Raw genomic sequence first — 15064 nt, forward strand, 5'->3', positions numbered from 1 at the left:
TTGTTCTCTGAGATGTCAGAGGTACGATAATCGAATTTCTCTTAATCAAGAAAAAACTAGTTGGACTTTGGATCAAGCGAATAGAAAAATGACAAAAAGAAAGCGAGGTAGCACGTCAGAAGCCGGTGACAGCAAGAACACGAATGCTTCAGAGGTCGCCATCTCATTCACCTCGCGCAAACCGGAATGGGCGTATTTACATCTCGAATTGTACGTAGCTTCATGGTCTCTCACACAACTCAGTCCGAAGAGTAGTTAATAATCTTTCCTTCGTGATCTTAGGGTCACCCAATCCCCAGACGCCGGCTCAGAGCCGCTCGATCTCCTCACGGCCAAAACATACCTCACCACCGCCCTATCCCAATTTTTAGGCCTTTCCGGCACCGCGATACCCATTGACATTTTGAAGCTGCAGTTGGAAGAATTACCCACCGCTACGGCATCGGCGCGCAGGAAAACACGGAATATGCTATGGATTAGAGTCCCCCATGACGATGCGGCGGCGGTAATCGCAGCTGTGAGTTCGTGGGTTGGTGGCAGTGGGGGCGGCGTGGCGTGGAAGATAAGGGGAAAGGGAAGCTGGCTGGGTGCATTGGTGGGAGGAACAGGAGGAGAGTTGTTTGCCTAGTAGCAGAGGTTGGTGATGAAAACAACCTGGGCTTGTTACTGGAAGTCATGAAGTCAACTAGCAGATATGGGATCACCTCGGTTCCATAGTTTCATGTCTGATCAGTTCTGCGAGATGGTATGATAGATATCATTGTGGGATTGAACAAAAGCAATGTGATATTTGAGCTCTCTCACTGAGGCTGATATTCAGCTCTATTCTCTCCATCCTCTGGCGGTTCTTGACTGCCTCGCCTTCATATGACGTAACAACAATAGTAGCTTCTTTATTTAACAGGCATTTGCGATACGGGACGGCTCGCGGCTCGAAAAGGCCCTGATCCATGCCTCTCCACAATAAAAACATCTCCAGAAAACACATTGTGGGAACACTCTGGAACATGACTACAATTTGAATATGAGATTACAATGAAAGAAATTAGATTTAGATTCAATAAACACGCTATGCGGCTTATGTAGTTATGCTTCGACACTCCAGCCTCACAAAACTCCCTTCTCAAACTCCAAGCTCAATAACGAAATCAGCTGATAAGGAGCAGCCTGATAGTGGATATGGACACAGTTAGCCTTAGCCGCATATCACTGAAATACAAAAGAATATGTATAGGGAACTTTGAATAGACACTGTAACACTAGACGGCAAAATATAATCAAAAACTCTTTTACAGCTTTTCTTTTATTTTCTTTTCTGCTTCCCGGCAGTCTTTTAGGGCACATCGGTGCTGATCCGATTTGCGCCCAATGCCTTCTCCCTGGAGCCCGAGGCCTGCACAACAACAGGTGCAACTGTAGCTTTGGCTCTAAGAGCAGCACGGAGATCATCGACGCTGCGTGCTTTCCAGGCATCCGCACCGCTTTTGCTGAGCGGGTGGAGAACGAGATTGTCACAGCGGGGGATGAAATCTTTCGGTTTCGGCGGCGGGGAGGAGGTAATAATATCTAGGTCAGCGGCGAGCTGCTCGCAGAAGATATCGAGCGGAAGATCATTAACATCATTGCCGAATGGATTCTCAATCTCAGCGCAAATTGCGGCAAGACCCTGGATAATGTACGTAGAAACTAAATAATAAATATGAGCCGCAGGATTTCAGGAGCGTATTGGGAGATAGTGATGAGATAAAGCTCTGTCATAAGGCACTTACCAATGCACCCTGGGATAGTGATCCATCCTAAGTTCTCGACAAGTTGGAACGGGAGGATAAGAACGTAGATCCATGTGATTTGGGAGATGAGAATAGTATATGCAAGGGGAAGGGGTGTGTTGAGAACGCGTTCAGTGCCTGTCATAACCTCTTCCATAGCATAGAGAGCAGTACCTAAGCCACACCAGTTAGAATCAACTTTGCACCACTGCGAAACAAAGTCTTACCGGCCTGTGATTGATAGACGGGAAGCTTGATTTTAGTATTCATGATATCGTCGACATATGAGGATAAATACGATAGAATCTCCACTGGCAAGTTTCCCAGCGGCTTCTTCGACTGTTTGATTGCCTTTCGGGGATTGGAGATTGCCATCGGAACACTGAGGTATTGTCCAATGGCCTTTAGGCGACCGGCCTTTCGAGTGTCGGCGGCACTAGGGTCGTAGGCATCCTTTGCGAACGTATCCAGATGTCCAATGAGATCAGCTAAATCATCGTATGCAATATCCGGCTCGAATCGTAGTTTATGTTTCAAGGCAACAGCAAATGCAACGATCATGTTAATCCCGGTTCTAGAATGAAAGATAGGTTAGGGGAACTCTGTTGAGCATGGCAAGATGTCTACCAGCAAAACATACAGTTTGCTAAGCACATCCTCTTTTCCTTCTTCACCTTCGCGTTCATCGGTATGGATCCAAATAATGCGAGCCAATGTTCGGGATGATTGCATCAAGAGAGCCCAATATTTTCGTCCTTCTGCATATCTTGACAGGAGTCAGAAAAGGACAAAGAAGTGAACAGAACTGGCGTAAGACAGTACCTTTCGTATGCGGTAGAACTGCGTAGAGAAAGAGAAAGACCAACAACGAAACCGAGAACCGTAAGTAGGATCGAGGATACGCCCACTAAATTACAAGTCAGTATCGGGCTCGACGTTTGCCAGAAAGACAATGTACGTACAGGGATGAACCTTTTTGGTAATGACTGTAATGAGGGTTGACCATCCTGACATGAAGAGCAGAGGAATTAACATCCGTGGCATCACGCTGCCGTGCAGCCGAAGGAAAGTCGGCCATTTCGAGTGTCGATCGAGGTTTCGCGGTCCAACCTGTTTAACAACTGCAGTAAGCATGGGATTCAACAGGTCAGGGAGCGATAGGCGCCTTATTCTAGGGGAGTAGGGGTATGCGCCGTACAAAGTAATCGTCAAGATCAATGCTTGGCCTCCTGGAAAGCAGATTCTGAGGAACCTTGCTTTCGCGCTCTTCGCCAACACTACTTATATATGTTGGCATACGTGACGGTCCCTTGGTACTGAATGTCGTGGTCGAGGAAGCATAATCAGGGTTTCGCGGAGCACCATTCTGGATTGGAACGGGCTCCGCAGGGTGTTGGATAGCCATATCGGACATGATCAACGCCTCACGCGGATGCTCGACAGGGTAAACGCGCTGTTGAGAAACAGTGATAGGAAATGAAAGGAGGGCAAGGGGTCTGGAGTGTGTCTAATAATTAAATGAATGAAGGTGGATTTTGCTCTTGCTGTTCTCAAGAACGAAGGAATGAGGAAAATCCCGAGAAAATCCTAGGAAAGCTAATGAAACGAAAGAATGATCGATATATATCTGACAACACCCACACAACCACGGCGGAAAAACGGCAAAGGAAAGGAAAGGGCAAAAAACGCAGGTTAAGGGGCGACTAGAGTGGAGGAAGGAAAAAGTTCGTGAAGCCCTCAAGATGGCCCCCGACCTTTTGCCCAGCCCGTCATGGGCGAGTGAAACACGAGCTGCATGGACTAGGCCTCAATCAGAGTCGCGCAGAGGCTTACTCAAGCATCCACACCCGTTATTGGCGGAAAGGCAAATTGCTCCTTGGTTCCTGTTGGGCTGAAGCAACGCACAAGCCTGAACTCGTGCCTGGCAGCCTGGGTGATTCCTCCTTCTGTGATACGGTGCATCCAGTCCATCTGTTGAAGGTGTTTCTTGGAGGAAGCTATGGTTCAATATTGGTGACGGGACTGACAACAAGACAACTCTTCGCCTTACCTGTGTCTGAGAGTCTAGAGAGTCGAGGGGGAAGATCACCGTTTAGAGTCTAGACCCGGGTCTTTCGTCCTCTGGCGGCCCCCAAAAGCAAAACTGTCAACGTCAGCCACACAGCGAAAGCAAAAATGCACTCCTGACAATCATAAAACGCGAAGAGGCCTGGATAAAAAGCCACCCACTGCACCACAGTCGACCCCTGCATTTGGAGCATGGTGATGAAACGGTCGAGTCGCTCGTTGGACCTCAAGTTCGAACGATTCAACTGTCAAAAATCTCCCCGTATGCGAGGCTCCAAAATGCATGCCATGATCGTCTGGCATTGGCGGCTCAAGAGGGACGAACTAACTAATCAGGCGATGCATGATGCCCCCACTGACATTATTCACAGAGCCATCACGCTGAACGCTCCGCCTTGACTGACCCCGGCAGAAGAACGGGGTCGACAGTGCAGCGCTGTTGATTATTCGTCAGTATCACGTCAGTACCAACCGAGGTCGTGCAGAATCCAAGTTCAGCCCTGAGTAACACCGCTATTCGATCAAGCGTCTTTGTTAGCTGCATTGGAACGGAGAAATGGTTGAAAAGACAAACCCCGACCAGGCATTGCCGTGAAAGAGGGGAGATTTGGGCGAAGATGGACTTCTTGCAGAAACACAGATACCTAGCCACAGACTGTGCCTATGTGAGAGTGGGAAGAAAAGAAAAGAAACAGAGAGCAGCAAGGACCAAGGAGGGCTGCCAAACGAAGTTAAACAATATTGTTGTCGAAATACCATTCTCCTTTTGATAAAGTCTTGTGTGGTATCGTTACACTTGTCCACTATTCGTCTATTATCCACCAAATGAGGCTCGACATTGGACTACCTGCACGAAGCTATAAATACTCCAGAAGAGGGCGGTGATAGCAAGTCAGCATTATTTGACATCTCAATCCTTTACCACAGCTCTGGCTAAATAATACTAATCGGCATCTCAGAGATCATCCCCCCTTTTTTGTTACCCGGAAAGGCATCAAGAGCCTATGGAAACATCTGAACTTATCCAGGTCACAGAGTAATAGTTGCTCGCTGGCGGGAATGGACTCGGTAGTTTCGAGATCAGACCAGATAACACGCCGAGCAGACAGGCCGATCGGGAGTAGGGCGGAGCACATCCTAAGAGGCCTCGTTGACGGGATCGGGACTTCCAGCAACGGAGGGGAATCCCGGCGCTTGGAGGCGCTGTGGACGAGGCGGCTGCTTCCCCTGCTGGCCGAGGAAGGCGGACTATTGTTGATCCGCACCGCGAGTGGCATAAAGTTGCCTGATTAGGTCTAGCGTAATGGTCAATGCTGGTTTCTCGGCAATAATAGCGACCTGTTATTGGCTGACTGGCCCGATTGCCGTCCCTTTCCTGGCGGTGGGGCGGGTGGTGTGGCTTGATTGGCCGCAGATAGAAGTGCTTCCCCAGACTCTTCCACGAGAGCTTCTTGACGAAGCTGCGAGCGGAGTTGCAGGGAGGGGAAGCAATCGCACACTGTTAAAAAGAACGGCCTTTGCCTCGACATTGTCTTGACGGTCTGCCAGCTTACACACTCTACTCTTGTCTTCCATCTCTTCGTACCTGGCTCCTCAATCAATCCTACCCTCTTGGTGACATCATCGGAGAGCTCTCCACCTGCAGGTCGTCCGTCGTTTCTTCAGGCGGCAAGCTTGCTTGATCATTGATTTTCAATCCTAATACTCATATTCATCCGACAATGGCTTCAGTTCTACGCACATCAGCTCACATTAGAGCCGCTGTCCGCACCAAGCGGTCGTTTTCGACGTACCATGCACTCCGTGCTAGCACAGCGGCGTCAGCCAGCTCAAAAGCGCCCACCGAGAGAGCGTATTTCACAAATGAACCATCTGGTCCTTCCATAAAGACCGCTATTCCCGGTCCCAAAAGTCAACAGAAAATTGCGGAACTCAATCAAGTTTTCGATACCAGGGCCCTTAATATGTTGGTGGATTACAGCTCGTCAGTTGGGAACTAGTGAGTTGAATCCGATGCCTCAATCATGCACCAGGATCAAGAGCATCGTATGGGCTAACCTGTTTACCAATTTAGCATCGCCGATCCAGATGGGAATGTTCTGTTGGATGTGTAAGATTCTCATCTCTATCAAGTTGCCCCTGGTTCTAATTCATGACAATTGGCAGCTACGCCCAAATTGCCTCAATTCCAGTGGGCTACAACAACCCCAATCTCCTCGAAGCCACAAAATCACCCGAAATGGCCAGTGCCCTTATCAACAGACCAGCCTTGGGCAATTTTCCCGGGCAGGACTGGGCTCACATCCTCGAATCAGGACTTCTCAGAGTCGCCCCGAAGGGCATGAATCAAGTATTTACTTCCACCACCGGTTCCGATGCAAACGAGACCGCGTACAAAGCTGCTTTCATGTACCACGCACAGCAAAAACGTGGAGGCCCCGAGGTCGAATTCACCAAGGATGAGATCTCCTCCACCATGTCCAACCAGTCTCCAGGCTCACCAAACTACTCTATTATGTCCTTTGAATCTGCCTTTCACGGGCGCCTCTTTGGCAGCTTGTCAACCACACGGAGCAAACCCATTCACAAGCTTGATATCCCGGCTTTCGACTGGCCCAAGGCCCCATTCCCCTCCCTCAAATATCCCCTTGAGGATTTCGCTTCCGAAAACGCCCAGGAGGAACAGCGTTGCCTCCAGGAAGCTGAACGGATCATCAAGGAGTTCCACAACCCTGTCACTGCCGTTGTTGTTGAACCAGTCCAATCTGAAGGAGGTGACAACCATGCTTCCCCAGCATTTTTCCAGGGTCTCCGTGAAATCACAAAGCGACATAATGTTCTCTTGATCGTCGACGAGGTTCAAACCGGCCTCGGTGCCACTGGAAAGTTCTGGGCCCATGACCACTGGAATCTCCAAACCCCTCCTGACATTGTCACTTTCTCTAAGAAAGCGCAAGCTGCCGGATACTATTACGGAAACCCGGCCTTGCGACCCAATAAACCATACCGTCAATTCAACACCTGGATGGGTGACCCAGCCCGCGCCCTTATCTTCCGGGCCATTCTCCAAGAGATTGAACGATTGAACCTCGTGGAGAACACCGCTGCCACTGGTGATTATCTATTTTCTGGCTTGGAACGTCTCGCTAAGCAATATCCCGGCCAGTTCCAGAATCTCCGTGGAAAGGGCCAGGGTACATTCATCGCTTGGGATAGCCCACAGAGAGATGCTATCCTAAAGAAGGGCAAGCAAGTTGGTATCAACATCGGAGGGTGCGGAGAGACCGCCGTCAGACTGCGACCAATGTTGATCTTCCAACAACATCACGGTAAGTAATCAACCGACCCAACTTATTGTGTTTTGCCAAAACTAATAATGTCTTTCAGCGGACATCCTCCTTGAGAACCTTGAGAAAATTGTCAAGTCTTAGGATTTCTTATTCGTTTATACTTTTTATTTTTGGGTTCGCTCATGGCATTCCGTAGTATTCAGGGTTATTTTGATGCTTGTTTATTTTCACTTTTCGTCCTGGCAAAATAATCTGCGCATGTCCTATAGTCTTTTGCAGGAGTCGATACTAGATTTAACGATTAATTGCAATCCTTTCAAGCGTTTTAATGATTCCGTACAAAGAAGCTCTGTGGAGATGACTGTTATCAGATCAATTCTTCGCCGCTGATTGGCCAGACACGGCAGGGAAGCAAAAGTTTCCAGAGACGCAGAAAGTAGCAGAAAAGGACGAGCGGTTTGTCTCTTCGCTTCAAGCAACTTCACGGTTGGCTGGCTCCCTTCTCATCCTCGTATTATCACCTACCACTGGCCCTTCAAACTCCGGGTTTGTCTGGCATCTGTACCCACAAGTGAAAGCGTTCCTCCTAGCTTCCGATCCTCGTGACCTGTCTCATCCCCGCCTCAACGGTCCGGTCAAACGTCTTCTCCTCCGTCGCCATGGCTAACGCAGATATCGAAGCCGCGACGGCTTTAAAAGTACAGGGAAATAAAGCCTTTGCTAAACATGACTGGCCGGGGGCGCTGGATTTCTACACACAGGCCATCGAGAAATACGACCAGGACCCCTCCTTCTGGTGTAATAGAGCGCAGGTGGGTCTTTGCCCTATTCCTTTTGGCACTTACGAACTAGAAAGACCGAAGAGACCAGAAAGAGTGGTGTCTACTTTTGCGGGAAATAAGAGAGGGAAAGTGATGATTTATTTTGCTGACGAGACTTCCGAACTGCTTAGGCTAATATTAAACTTGAAGCCTACGGTTATGCTATCGCGGATGCGACCAAAGCCATCGAATTAGATCCATCATATGTGAAGGTATGGCCGGACCTAGATGTTTCATCGCCAGCGTGCCCCTAACGTTCTCTGGCTGCTAGGCGTACTGGAGACGAGCCATTGCGAATACCGCCATCCTCAGTTACCGGGAGGCTCTGAGAGATTTTAAGGCCGTCGTTAAGAAGGCTCCGAACGATCGTGATGCGAAATTAAAGCTAGCGGAATGTGAGAAGCTAGTGCGAAGAATTGAGTTCGAGAAAGCGATTGAAGTTGCGGAACCGCCATCTGCATTCGAGGGGCTTGATATTGATGCGATCAAGGTCGAAGAGACTTATGATGGCGTGGCGCTTGGAGATGAGATGACACAGGAATTCATAGACGATATGATTGAACGGTTCAAGAATGGGAAGAAGATACATAAGAAATACGCCTATAAGATTGTGAAGAAGGTGAAGGATATGGTATATGACGAACCAACGATGGTGGAAGTCGGTGTTGAGGAGGGAACCAAGCTGACAGTTTGTGGGGATACGCATGGTAAGAGCATATATGTCGGGCAGCTGAACTTGGTCTAACTCTTCTCCTCATAGGCCAGTATTTCGATCTCCTGGAAATTTTCAGACTCAACGGTTTCCCCTCGGACAAACACGCGTACCTGTTTAACGGTGACTTTGTTGATAGAGGTTCTTGGTCAACAGAAATCGCCCTCCTTCTCTTCTCGTATAAGTGGTTACGACCGAACAAATTCTTCCTTAACCGCGGAAATCATGAGACAGATGATATGAATCGCGTTTATGGATTTGAAGGAGAATGCAAGGCCAAATATACAGAACGTTTGTTTAAGACATTCTCCGAATCCTTCTCTGCGCTTCCTCTCGCCACGTTAATCGGGGAGAAATACCTTGTTCTCCATGGAGGTCTCTTCTCAGACGACAATATCACCCTTGATGATATCCGAAAACTCAATAGACATGGCCAGAGACAACCCGGTCAATCTGGACTAATGATGGAAATGTTATGGACCGACCCGCAAACTGATCCTGGACGCGGACCAAGTAAACGAGGTGTTGGCTTGCAATTTGGTCCTGACGTGACGAAACGATTCTGCGATAAGAATGGTTTGAAGGCCATCATCCGAAGTCACGAAGTAAGAATGGAGGGCTATGAAGTTGAACATGATGGCCGGTGTATTACAGGTTCGTTATTCCGTGCTAGGGATAGGATGAAAGCGCCCTTGCTAACGAAAGCTAATTTAGTCTTCTCTGCGCCTAAATACTGCGATAATACTGAAAATAAGGGTGCTTATATTAATGTTGATCCGAAATTGGAGCTTGAATTCCACAAGTTTGACGCTGTTCCTCACCCGGATATCAAGCCGATGGTACGTGCGGCCCGATCCCCACTAATACTTCGCCCTCGCTGGAGCGGCACTTTTCAAGGAGTTATGAACTAATTGAATTTTGATTAGGCCTATGCTCAAAACTCCATCATGTCTCTCATGTGAAAATATAGTGTTTAGCTTCTACGTTTGCATGAAAAGATAGGCACTCCCTAGACAGCTCGCATCCATGTCGCGATATGGGCGACCGTGCCTTGAGGTGCTGGAAGTAATCGCAGCGGAAGTTTACTCATCGAATACGTTTCTGCTTTACTAGCGCGGAGTCGGCCGGTATAGAGCAATTCTGCGCCTATTGGGATTTTGACAGATCTGTGGTTATGATATCTGTGGCTTAAGTGGAATGGAGATATGCGCGCTTTGGACACTAAAATGTTTGAAAACCCAGAGGTTAGGAAATATGCCTATCTGAGATTTTTCTCGATTATCGCTTGATCTTGTAGAAACGAAGGTGATTTTTCTACTGATGACGTGAATTTGGAGAGCATGTTGCTGCTGTATCACCCCTTTATGTAACTACTCCACCTGTGAAGTAACAATTCCGGAAACTTTGAATTATTTCAACACATCCCTAGGACACGGCCCATTTGGTATCTTCATGGGAGAGAGCCAGGTCAAGACATGGAATTTGACCCCAAAATCCGTACGTTTCGCATGCCCTCTCGGTTTGACGATCAACTATCACCAAGAGGGGCAAAATTGCTAACCCCGCCCACATTCAGCTCCCGTTCTCACATCCGAACGGCAGACGTTCGCATACGTCTCTGCCCTTGAGAGATGGCCTGTTATTCTGGTCGGAGTCTTCAATTCCCATTTCTTTGCGTTTCCCAGTGCTTTGCTAATACATGATGTCCTTGAGGTAGACTGGCGCAATCGACGACCTTCACCGGTCATTGATCCAACTCCCCGATGCCGAAAGGAATAAACAACAGGAAGGAAAGGAGATTGTTTCGCAACTCGCTGCGTTGAAATATGAGCTGCTTCATAATAGGAAACTGACGTGAGAGGGTCACTGCCTGTCCATTGCGAAAATGCGGTTAGAAATTGACGACGATATAGGCCGCTGCCGGACGATGGGGAAGATGATATCAAAGCTTATAATAAGGAGTTGGAGGAGCGAGGTGAACTGAGCTGGTTCAATGCACCGTGGCTCTTTTCAGAATGTTATCTCTGTGCGTTATCAACACCATTACGGCTACGTTGATCAGATTCCTGACTGCTGCACATGTAGACAGGCGGGTAAATGTTCTATTCACTCGCACAGTATATTGGAAAGACTATGACATCTTTGCGCGGCAGAAGATGTCTACGTTCAAGTCATCTCGCCCTGCGGTCCTCGAGCTAGGTGCTAGATATAAAGACCTAGACAAAGAGATCAAAGCGACTCACTCCAGTGAGCAATCAGAGAAAGCAGATGAGCTACTCTTCACCGAGATGTGCGAAATCTGCCTATGGGGAAATGCAACTGATTTGTCCCTTCTCACATCACTGACATACGAAGATATCCAGAAGCTTCAGGGCTCCAAAGCCCGCAAAGCAGCAGAAGAGAATATTATCGTTAATGACCTGCTGTCAGCATTCAAAGTGTTGAATGATGCTCGCAAGAGCAAAAAGAGCCAAGAACGCCGCGTAGACATTGTGCTTGACAACGCTGGCTTCGAACTCTTCGTCGATTTGATTCTCGCTGGATACCTCCTACTTTCCGACCTCGCCACAACAGTCGTCCTTCATCCCAAGTCGATCCCTTGGTTTGTCTCTGATGTGCTGCCCAAGGACTTTGGCGATCTTGTGTCCGCCCTCGCCGACCCACAGGCTTTCTTCACGGCTCCAGATGAGAAGCACGATCCGAAAAGCAACGGCCAACTCCCGCAACCCCTTTCGGATAAGGAAGTCGCCGAGCTAAAGTTCCTCTTTGACCAATGGAGCCAATTCCACGCTGACGGGAAATTGATCATTCGACCAAATCGGTTCTGGACGACAGGGGGAAGCTACTGGCGAATTCCGCATGAAGAACCGGAGCTGTTCGACGATTTGAAGGAGAGTGAATTGGTTATATTCAAGGGAGACTTGAATTATAGGAAATTGATCGGTGATGTAGGTGCCATTTCTCTATTACTTGTAGTTACTTGTGTCTCCCTCCGACCGAAACTTGACTAAAACGTTCATAGGCGCATTGGAACCCAACAACGCCCTTTTCAGATGCAATCGGACCACTAGGTCCTAGCTCGGGAATTCGCACTCTTGCTCTCCGCACTTGCAAAGCGGACGTCGTCGTAGGCCTTCCCGAAGGAGAGGATGAACGGCTTCGCGAGACTCCCGGTGGTGGAGGAGACTCGGGGGCTCGAAAATGGGCTTGGAGCGGCAAATGGGCTGTTGTGCAATTCTGTGATGGGAAACTCTGAGAGCCAGGATCAATACTTTCATGAAGAACATTTTTTGCTTTTATGATAGCGCATAAACATGGCTATTATCAATAGATTTGTATTTTCGAGGATTGGGCACTATCATAGAAACGGGAGCTGGATGAGGAGGGACTTGCTATGAAAGATGATATTTGTAAGCCATAAAGTAGGCTATCCTAAAAAATGAGACTTTCCAATAGAACAAAGAGAAGCAGCAAAAAGGAAAAGGACTGGATATCAGCAATCTAGAGAGGATTGTTCTTTGAACGCCAACACTTGGGAACACCATCTAATCAGGCCAAACCAGCAAAACTGGCATTTATAACAACGAATGCAAATTGGTATCATCGCAAACCCACGCTGCAATCAAGTAATAAAGCAAACACACTCACGGGTGGAGGCAAGGGTATAGGCTAATAGAACCTGTCGAGGGCCTCAAACCGAAGATTAGTACCTAAGCTAATCAAATTCATCCATGAGCACTGGTGTTAGACTGCAGTCCACATGTTCTCCTTGCCCTGGGGTCTAACTTTGTTTCCATCATCATTGCCGCTCCGCTGAAGGCGTGCCTTTGCGGCTGCAAACCGTTCGGGAGAGGAAGCTTTTAGCTCTGCAGCTGCAGCACTCGCAGACAAATGATTGTCTGAGGCAAGGGACAATTGCCGGTTCAAAGCCAAAGGTTTGCTGGTAGTTTGCCTTGAGAACCTGCTTTCTGGAAATTTGGTTTGGCGAAGTTGTGAAGGAGTGGTCTTCCTATCTCGAGAAAGTTCCATCGAGGGCCTGGAAGAGAGAGCAGCAGGCAAATAGTCTTCCCGAGCCATAGACTTTTTAGGTGATACAGAACGGGAACGTTGGGATTGAAGCAGTCTTGCAGATGTTATGAGATCTAGGTTGTTTTGGCGGCGTCTGATAGTATTCGGTGACGGCAAGCCGTAGTTTGAATCAAGCAAAACCGGTGTAGTCGCGCGGCCGTCCGGCTCATGCATGGAAGATAGCTGCGGGTCTTTTTGCGACGCGTTTGGCATCGAAGCCTGGTCCATTGGTTTGCGTGTTTGTTTCTGTGTACTTCTTCCCCTTTCGGCATAGAGACCTGCTTTGCTTTCGCGCCTGTGTCCGCTGTAGCTGATGGATTCGTGCTCCTGATCAAGCAGGACATCAACTTGTCGTTTTTTGGGGGATAATTCTCTTGTAGAACTGGTTTTCTCAGCATTGGCTACTTTTGCTCTAAGCGATTCAATGACTTCTTGCATTTCTCGCTTTTCTGCGTCAAACGTCTTTTTTAAGGCGCTCTCTGCTTCGTGGTGTGCTTTTGACGAATCTCTAAGCCGCTCACTATACTCTTTAACTCGGGATTCAAGAGTTTCTTGTTTTCGCTTCAGTCTTCCTTCGTTCGCTTTTCGTCTGTCTTCGTAGCCGGAGATCTCCTTTTTGATCTTCGCGAGCTCGCGTTTTAATGATAGATTTTCGCTTTCGAGTTCTTTGGCTTTACGTTCAGACTCCTGGGCTAACGCCTGTAGATTCATAAAATCTTTCGATTTCTCTTCCGCTTTCAACTGAGTATTCGCTTGATCTAATTCTTCTTGGGCTCTCCGAAGCTTCTGAACCAAAGCGTCGTGTTTCGACTCATCGTCTAGAGAGCTCTCGTCGCTGTCCAGAACTCCATGCTTTTCAAGCGCCTTTCGAAAACTGGCAGCTTTGTGCTTATGCTTCAATGTTAACGCTGTTTGCTGAGAAAGCTCCTTAACCATGTCTTCATTCTTTGGCTCTCCGGTATTGATCTTGTCGGCCATTCTGGAGGCCAGTCCCGCGAGGCAGCTTTCCATTTCTTTGAGCTTTTCCTCTTCCTGCTTCAGTTTATCTGTTAGACGAATGACTTGTTCATCTTTTTTCCGTGCAAATGATCTAGTTAATCTCCGATATTCAATGAGTTTCTTTATTTCGCGATCCGATTTAGTTCTGTAGCTCTCGTATTCAGCTTTCCAGTATTTGCCTGATTGTGAGTGAGGTTCGTTTAAATTCGTCGTGGAGTCATCTTCGGCGTCTTCTGTCGGATTTTGGGTGGGAGGCGTGGTGGATTGAGCAGAAGCATCAACAGGAGGAACTTTCTTCTCACCCACAATATTAAAGAGCTCATCGTCTTGTGTGGTTTTATGCCCGTTGAACGGAGACTGGGCTGATTTGCCTCGAATCCTTTTCGACGGGTCTGAGGTCGGAGCTGGCCAATGTCGGCTAATATTGCCAGAAAGCAAGTCTTTCTTTGAACTCGCTTCGAAGGTTGATCGCCTACGCTCGTTATCGATAACACCCTCACCAAACGAGACTGTCTTCCTTCGGCCGGCCGCCGCTCCTGGCGTAACGAGGATACTCTTCGTGGGCGAGGGCATGAATTGTGTGGGTTCTTTTGGTAGCGGTAAGGGCCCTTGGGGTTGCGCTTTTCCCTTTTCTTCAAGTCTGGCTTGCTCGAGTTTTTTCATGAGTCCATCACTTCGTTGATAAGTGCTATTGAGGGATTTTATGGGAATAGTAAGCTCCCTATCCGCATCTACGTCACCTGGAGTACCAAGGACAGCGTTTTTGAAAGCTTTGTAGGCAAATACAGGGGCCGGGGTCTCAGGGCCATCTATCTTTCACGATTAGCAGTGAAAATAAGCCGTATGACGTTGAATTGGTTGTTGAAGGAACGTACCGATACCCTCCCCGCGCCCGGCGTTTGCTAACCATCCGAGCATACTGGGGTTTTCAAGGGCCACAGAGGGTCATGAGCCACGAAGATAAATTCAAGTCTCACAAAATAGCCAAAGACGCGTCCCAACCGCTGCTATTTATCCACCAGGCGCAATTGTGGTGGTGGTGTCGTCGTCCTCGACCAAGGGAACCACGTTTGTTTACCCGACGGGGGTTCAATGCCGTTAGTTAGCTAAGCTTGGGCAATTGGCAGCTTCACCGCGCTAAACCGCTTTGGGCGGGAAGCACCTCTGCCCAATGCTGCCCCTTGAAGTCGGGGATAGCCTCGCATTTACTATGGTAGAATACAGAGTAGGGATTACTGGCAAGCGCTGTAAGTGAGTAGCATACAGAGAGAAACAGCTACTGTTGGGAAATAGCAGGACATCAAGCACCAACACAGAGTAACTCCAGAGCAACTGATT

The 15064-nt window shown here is 48.3% G+C and overlaps 6 protein-coding genes across 6 annotated transcripts; 4 read left to right on the forward strand and 2 right to left on the reverse strand.

The window, feature by feature from the left end:
- Window positions 1–88: 88 nt before the first annotated feature.
- Window positions 89–967, forward strand: UREG_04367 (uncharacterized protein; the record flags this gene model as incomplete). The annotated part of the gene is made up of 3 exons (XM_002544804.1): window positions 89–210; window positions 283–517; window positions 905–967. 3 exons carry the CDS (start codon window positions 89–91, stop codon window positions 965–967), a joined length of 420 nt encoding a protein of 139 aa, XP_002544850.1.
- A 366-nt stretch (window positions 968–1333) lies between these two features.
- UREG_04368 (uncharacterized protein) lies at window positions 1334–3183 on the reverse strand (the record flags this gene model as incomplete). Its single annotated transcript, XM_002544805.1, has 7 exons — window positions 1334–1686; window positions 1770–1943; window positions 1997–2343; window positions 2410–2535; window positions 2592–2676; window positions 2732–2879; window positions 2968–3183. 7 exons carry the CDS (start codon window positions 3181–3183, stop codon window positions 1334–1336), a joined length of 1449 nt encoding a protein of 482 aa, XP_002544851.1.
- A 2374-nt stretch (window positions 3184–5557) lies between these two features.
- Window positions 5558–7267, forward strand: UREG_04369 (4-aminobutyrate aminotransferase; the record flags this gene model as incomplete). The annotated part of the gene is made up of 3 exons (XM_002544806.1): window positions 5558–5835; window positions 6003–7165; window positions 7224–7267. The coding sequence occupies 3 exons, from the start codon at window positions 5558–5560 to the stop codon at window positions 7265–7267; spliced, it is 1485 nt and encodes a 494-aa protein (XP_002544852.1).
- Window positions 7268–7785: 518 nt separating this feature from the next.
- On the forward strand, window positions 7786–9621 carry UREG_04370 (serine/threonine-protein phosphatase 5; the record flags this gene model as incomplete). The annotated part of the gene is made up of 6 exons (XM_002544807.1): window positions 7786–7938; window positions 8079–8159; window positions 8219–8654; window positions 8708–9313; window positions 9374–9498; window positions 9586–9621. 6 exons carry the CDS (start codon window positions 7786–7788, stop codon window positions 9619–9621), a joined length of 1437 nt encoding a protein of 478 aa, XP_002544853.1.
- A 1194-nt stretch (window positions 9622–10815) lies between these two features.
- On the forward strand, window positions 10816–11670 carry UREG_04371 (uncharacterized protein; the record flags this gene model as incomplete). The annotated part of the gene is made up of 1 exon (XM_002544808.1): window positions 10816–11670. The coding sequence occupies one exon, from the start codon at window positions 10816–10818 to the stop codon at window positions 11668–11670; it is 855 nt and encodes a 284-aa protein (XP_002544854.1).
- A 733-nt stretch (window positions 11671–12403) lies between these two features.
- UREG_04372 (uncharacterized protein) lies at window positions 12404–14644 on the reverse strand (the record flags this gene model as incomplete). Its single annotated transcript, XM_002544809.1, has 2 exons — window positions 12404–14535; window positions 14602–14644. 2 exons carry the CDS (start codon window positions 14642–14644, stop codon window positions 12404–12406), a joined length of 2175 nt encoding a protein of 724 aa, XP_002544855.1.
- Between the last annotated feature and the right edge of the window lie 420 nt (window positions 14645–15064).

This window comes from Uncinocarpus reesii, genomic scaffold (assembly GCF_000003515.1).
Source record: "Uncinocarpus reesii 1704 scaffold_2 genomic scaffold, whole genome shotgun sequence".
In the NCBI taxonomy this organism is placed as follows: Eukaryota; Fungi; Ascomycota; class Eurotiomycetes; order Onygenales; family Onygenaceae; genus Uncinocarpus; species Uncinocarpus reesii.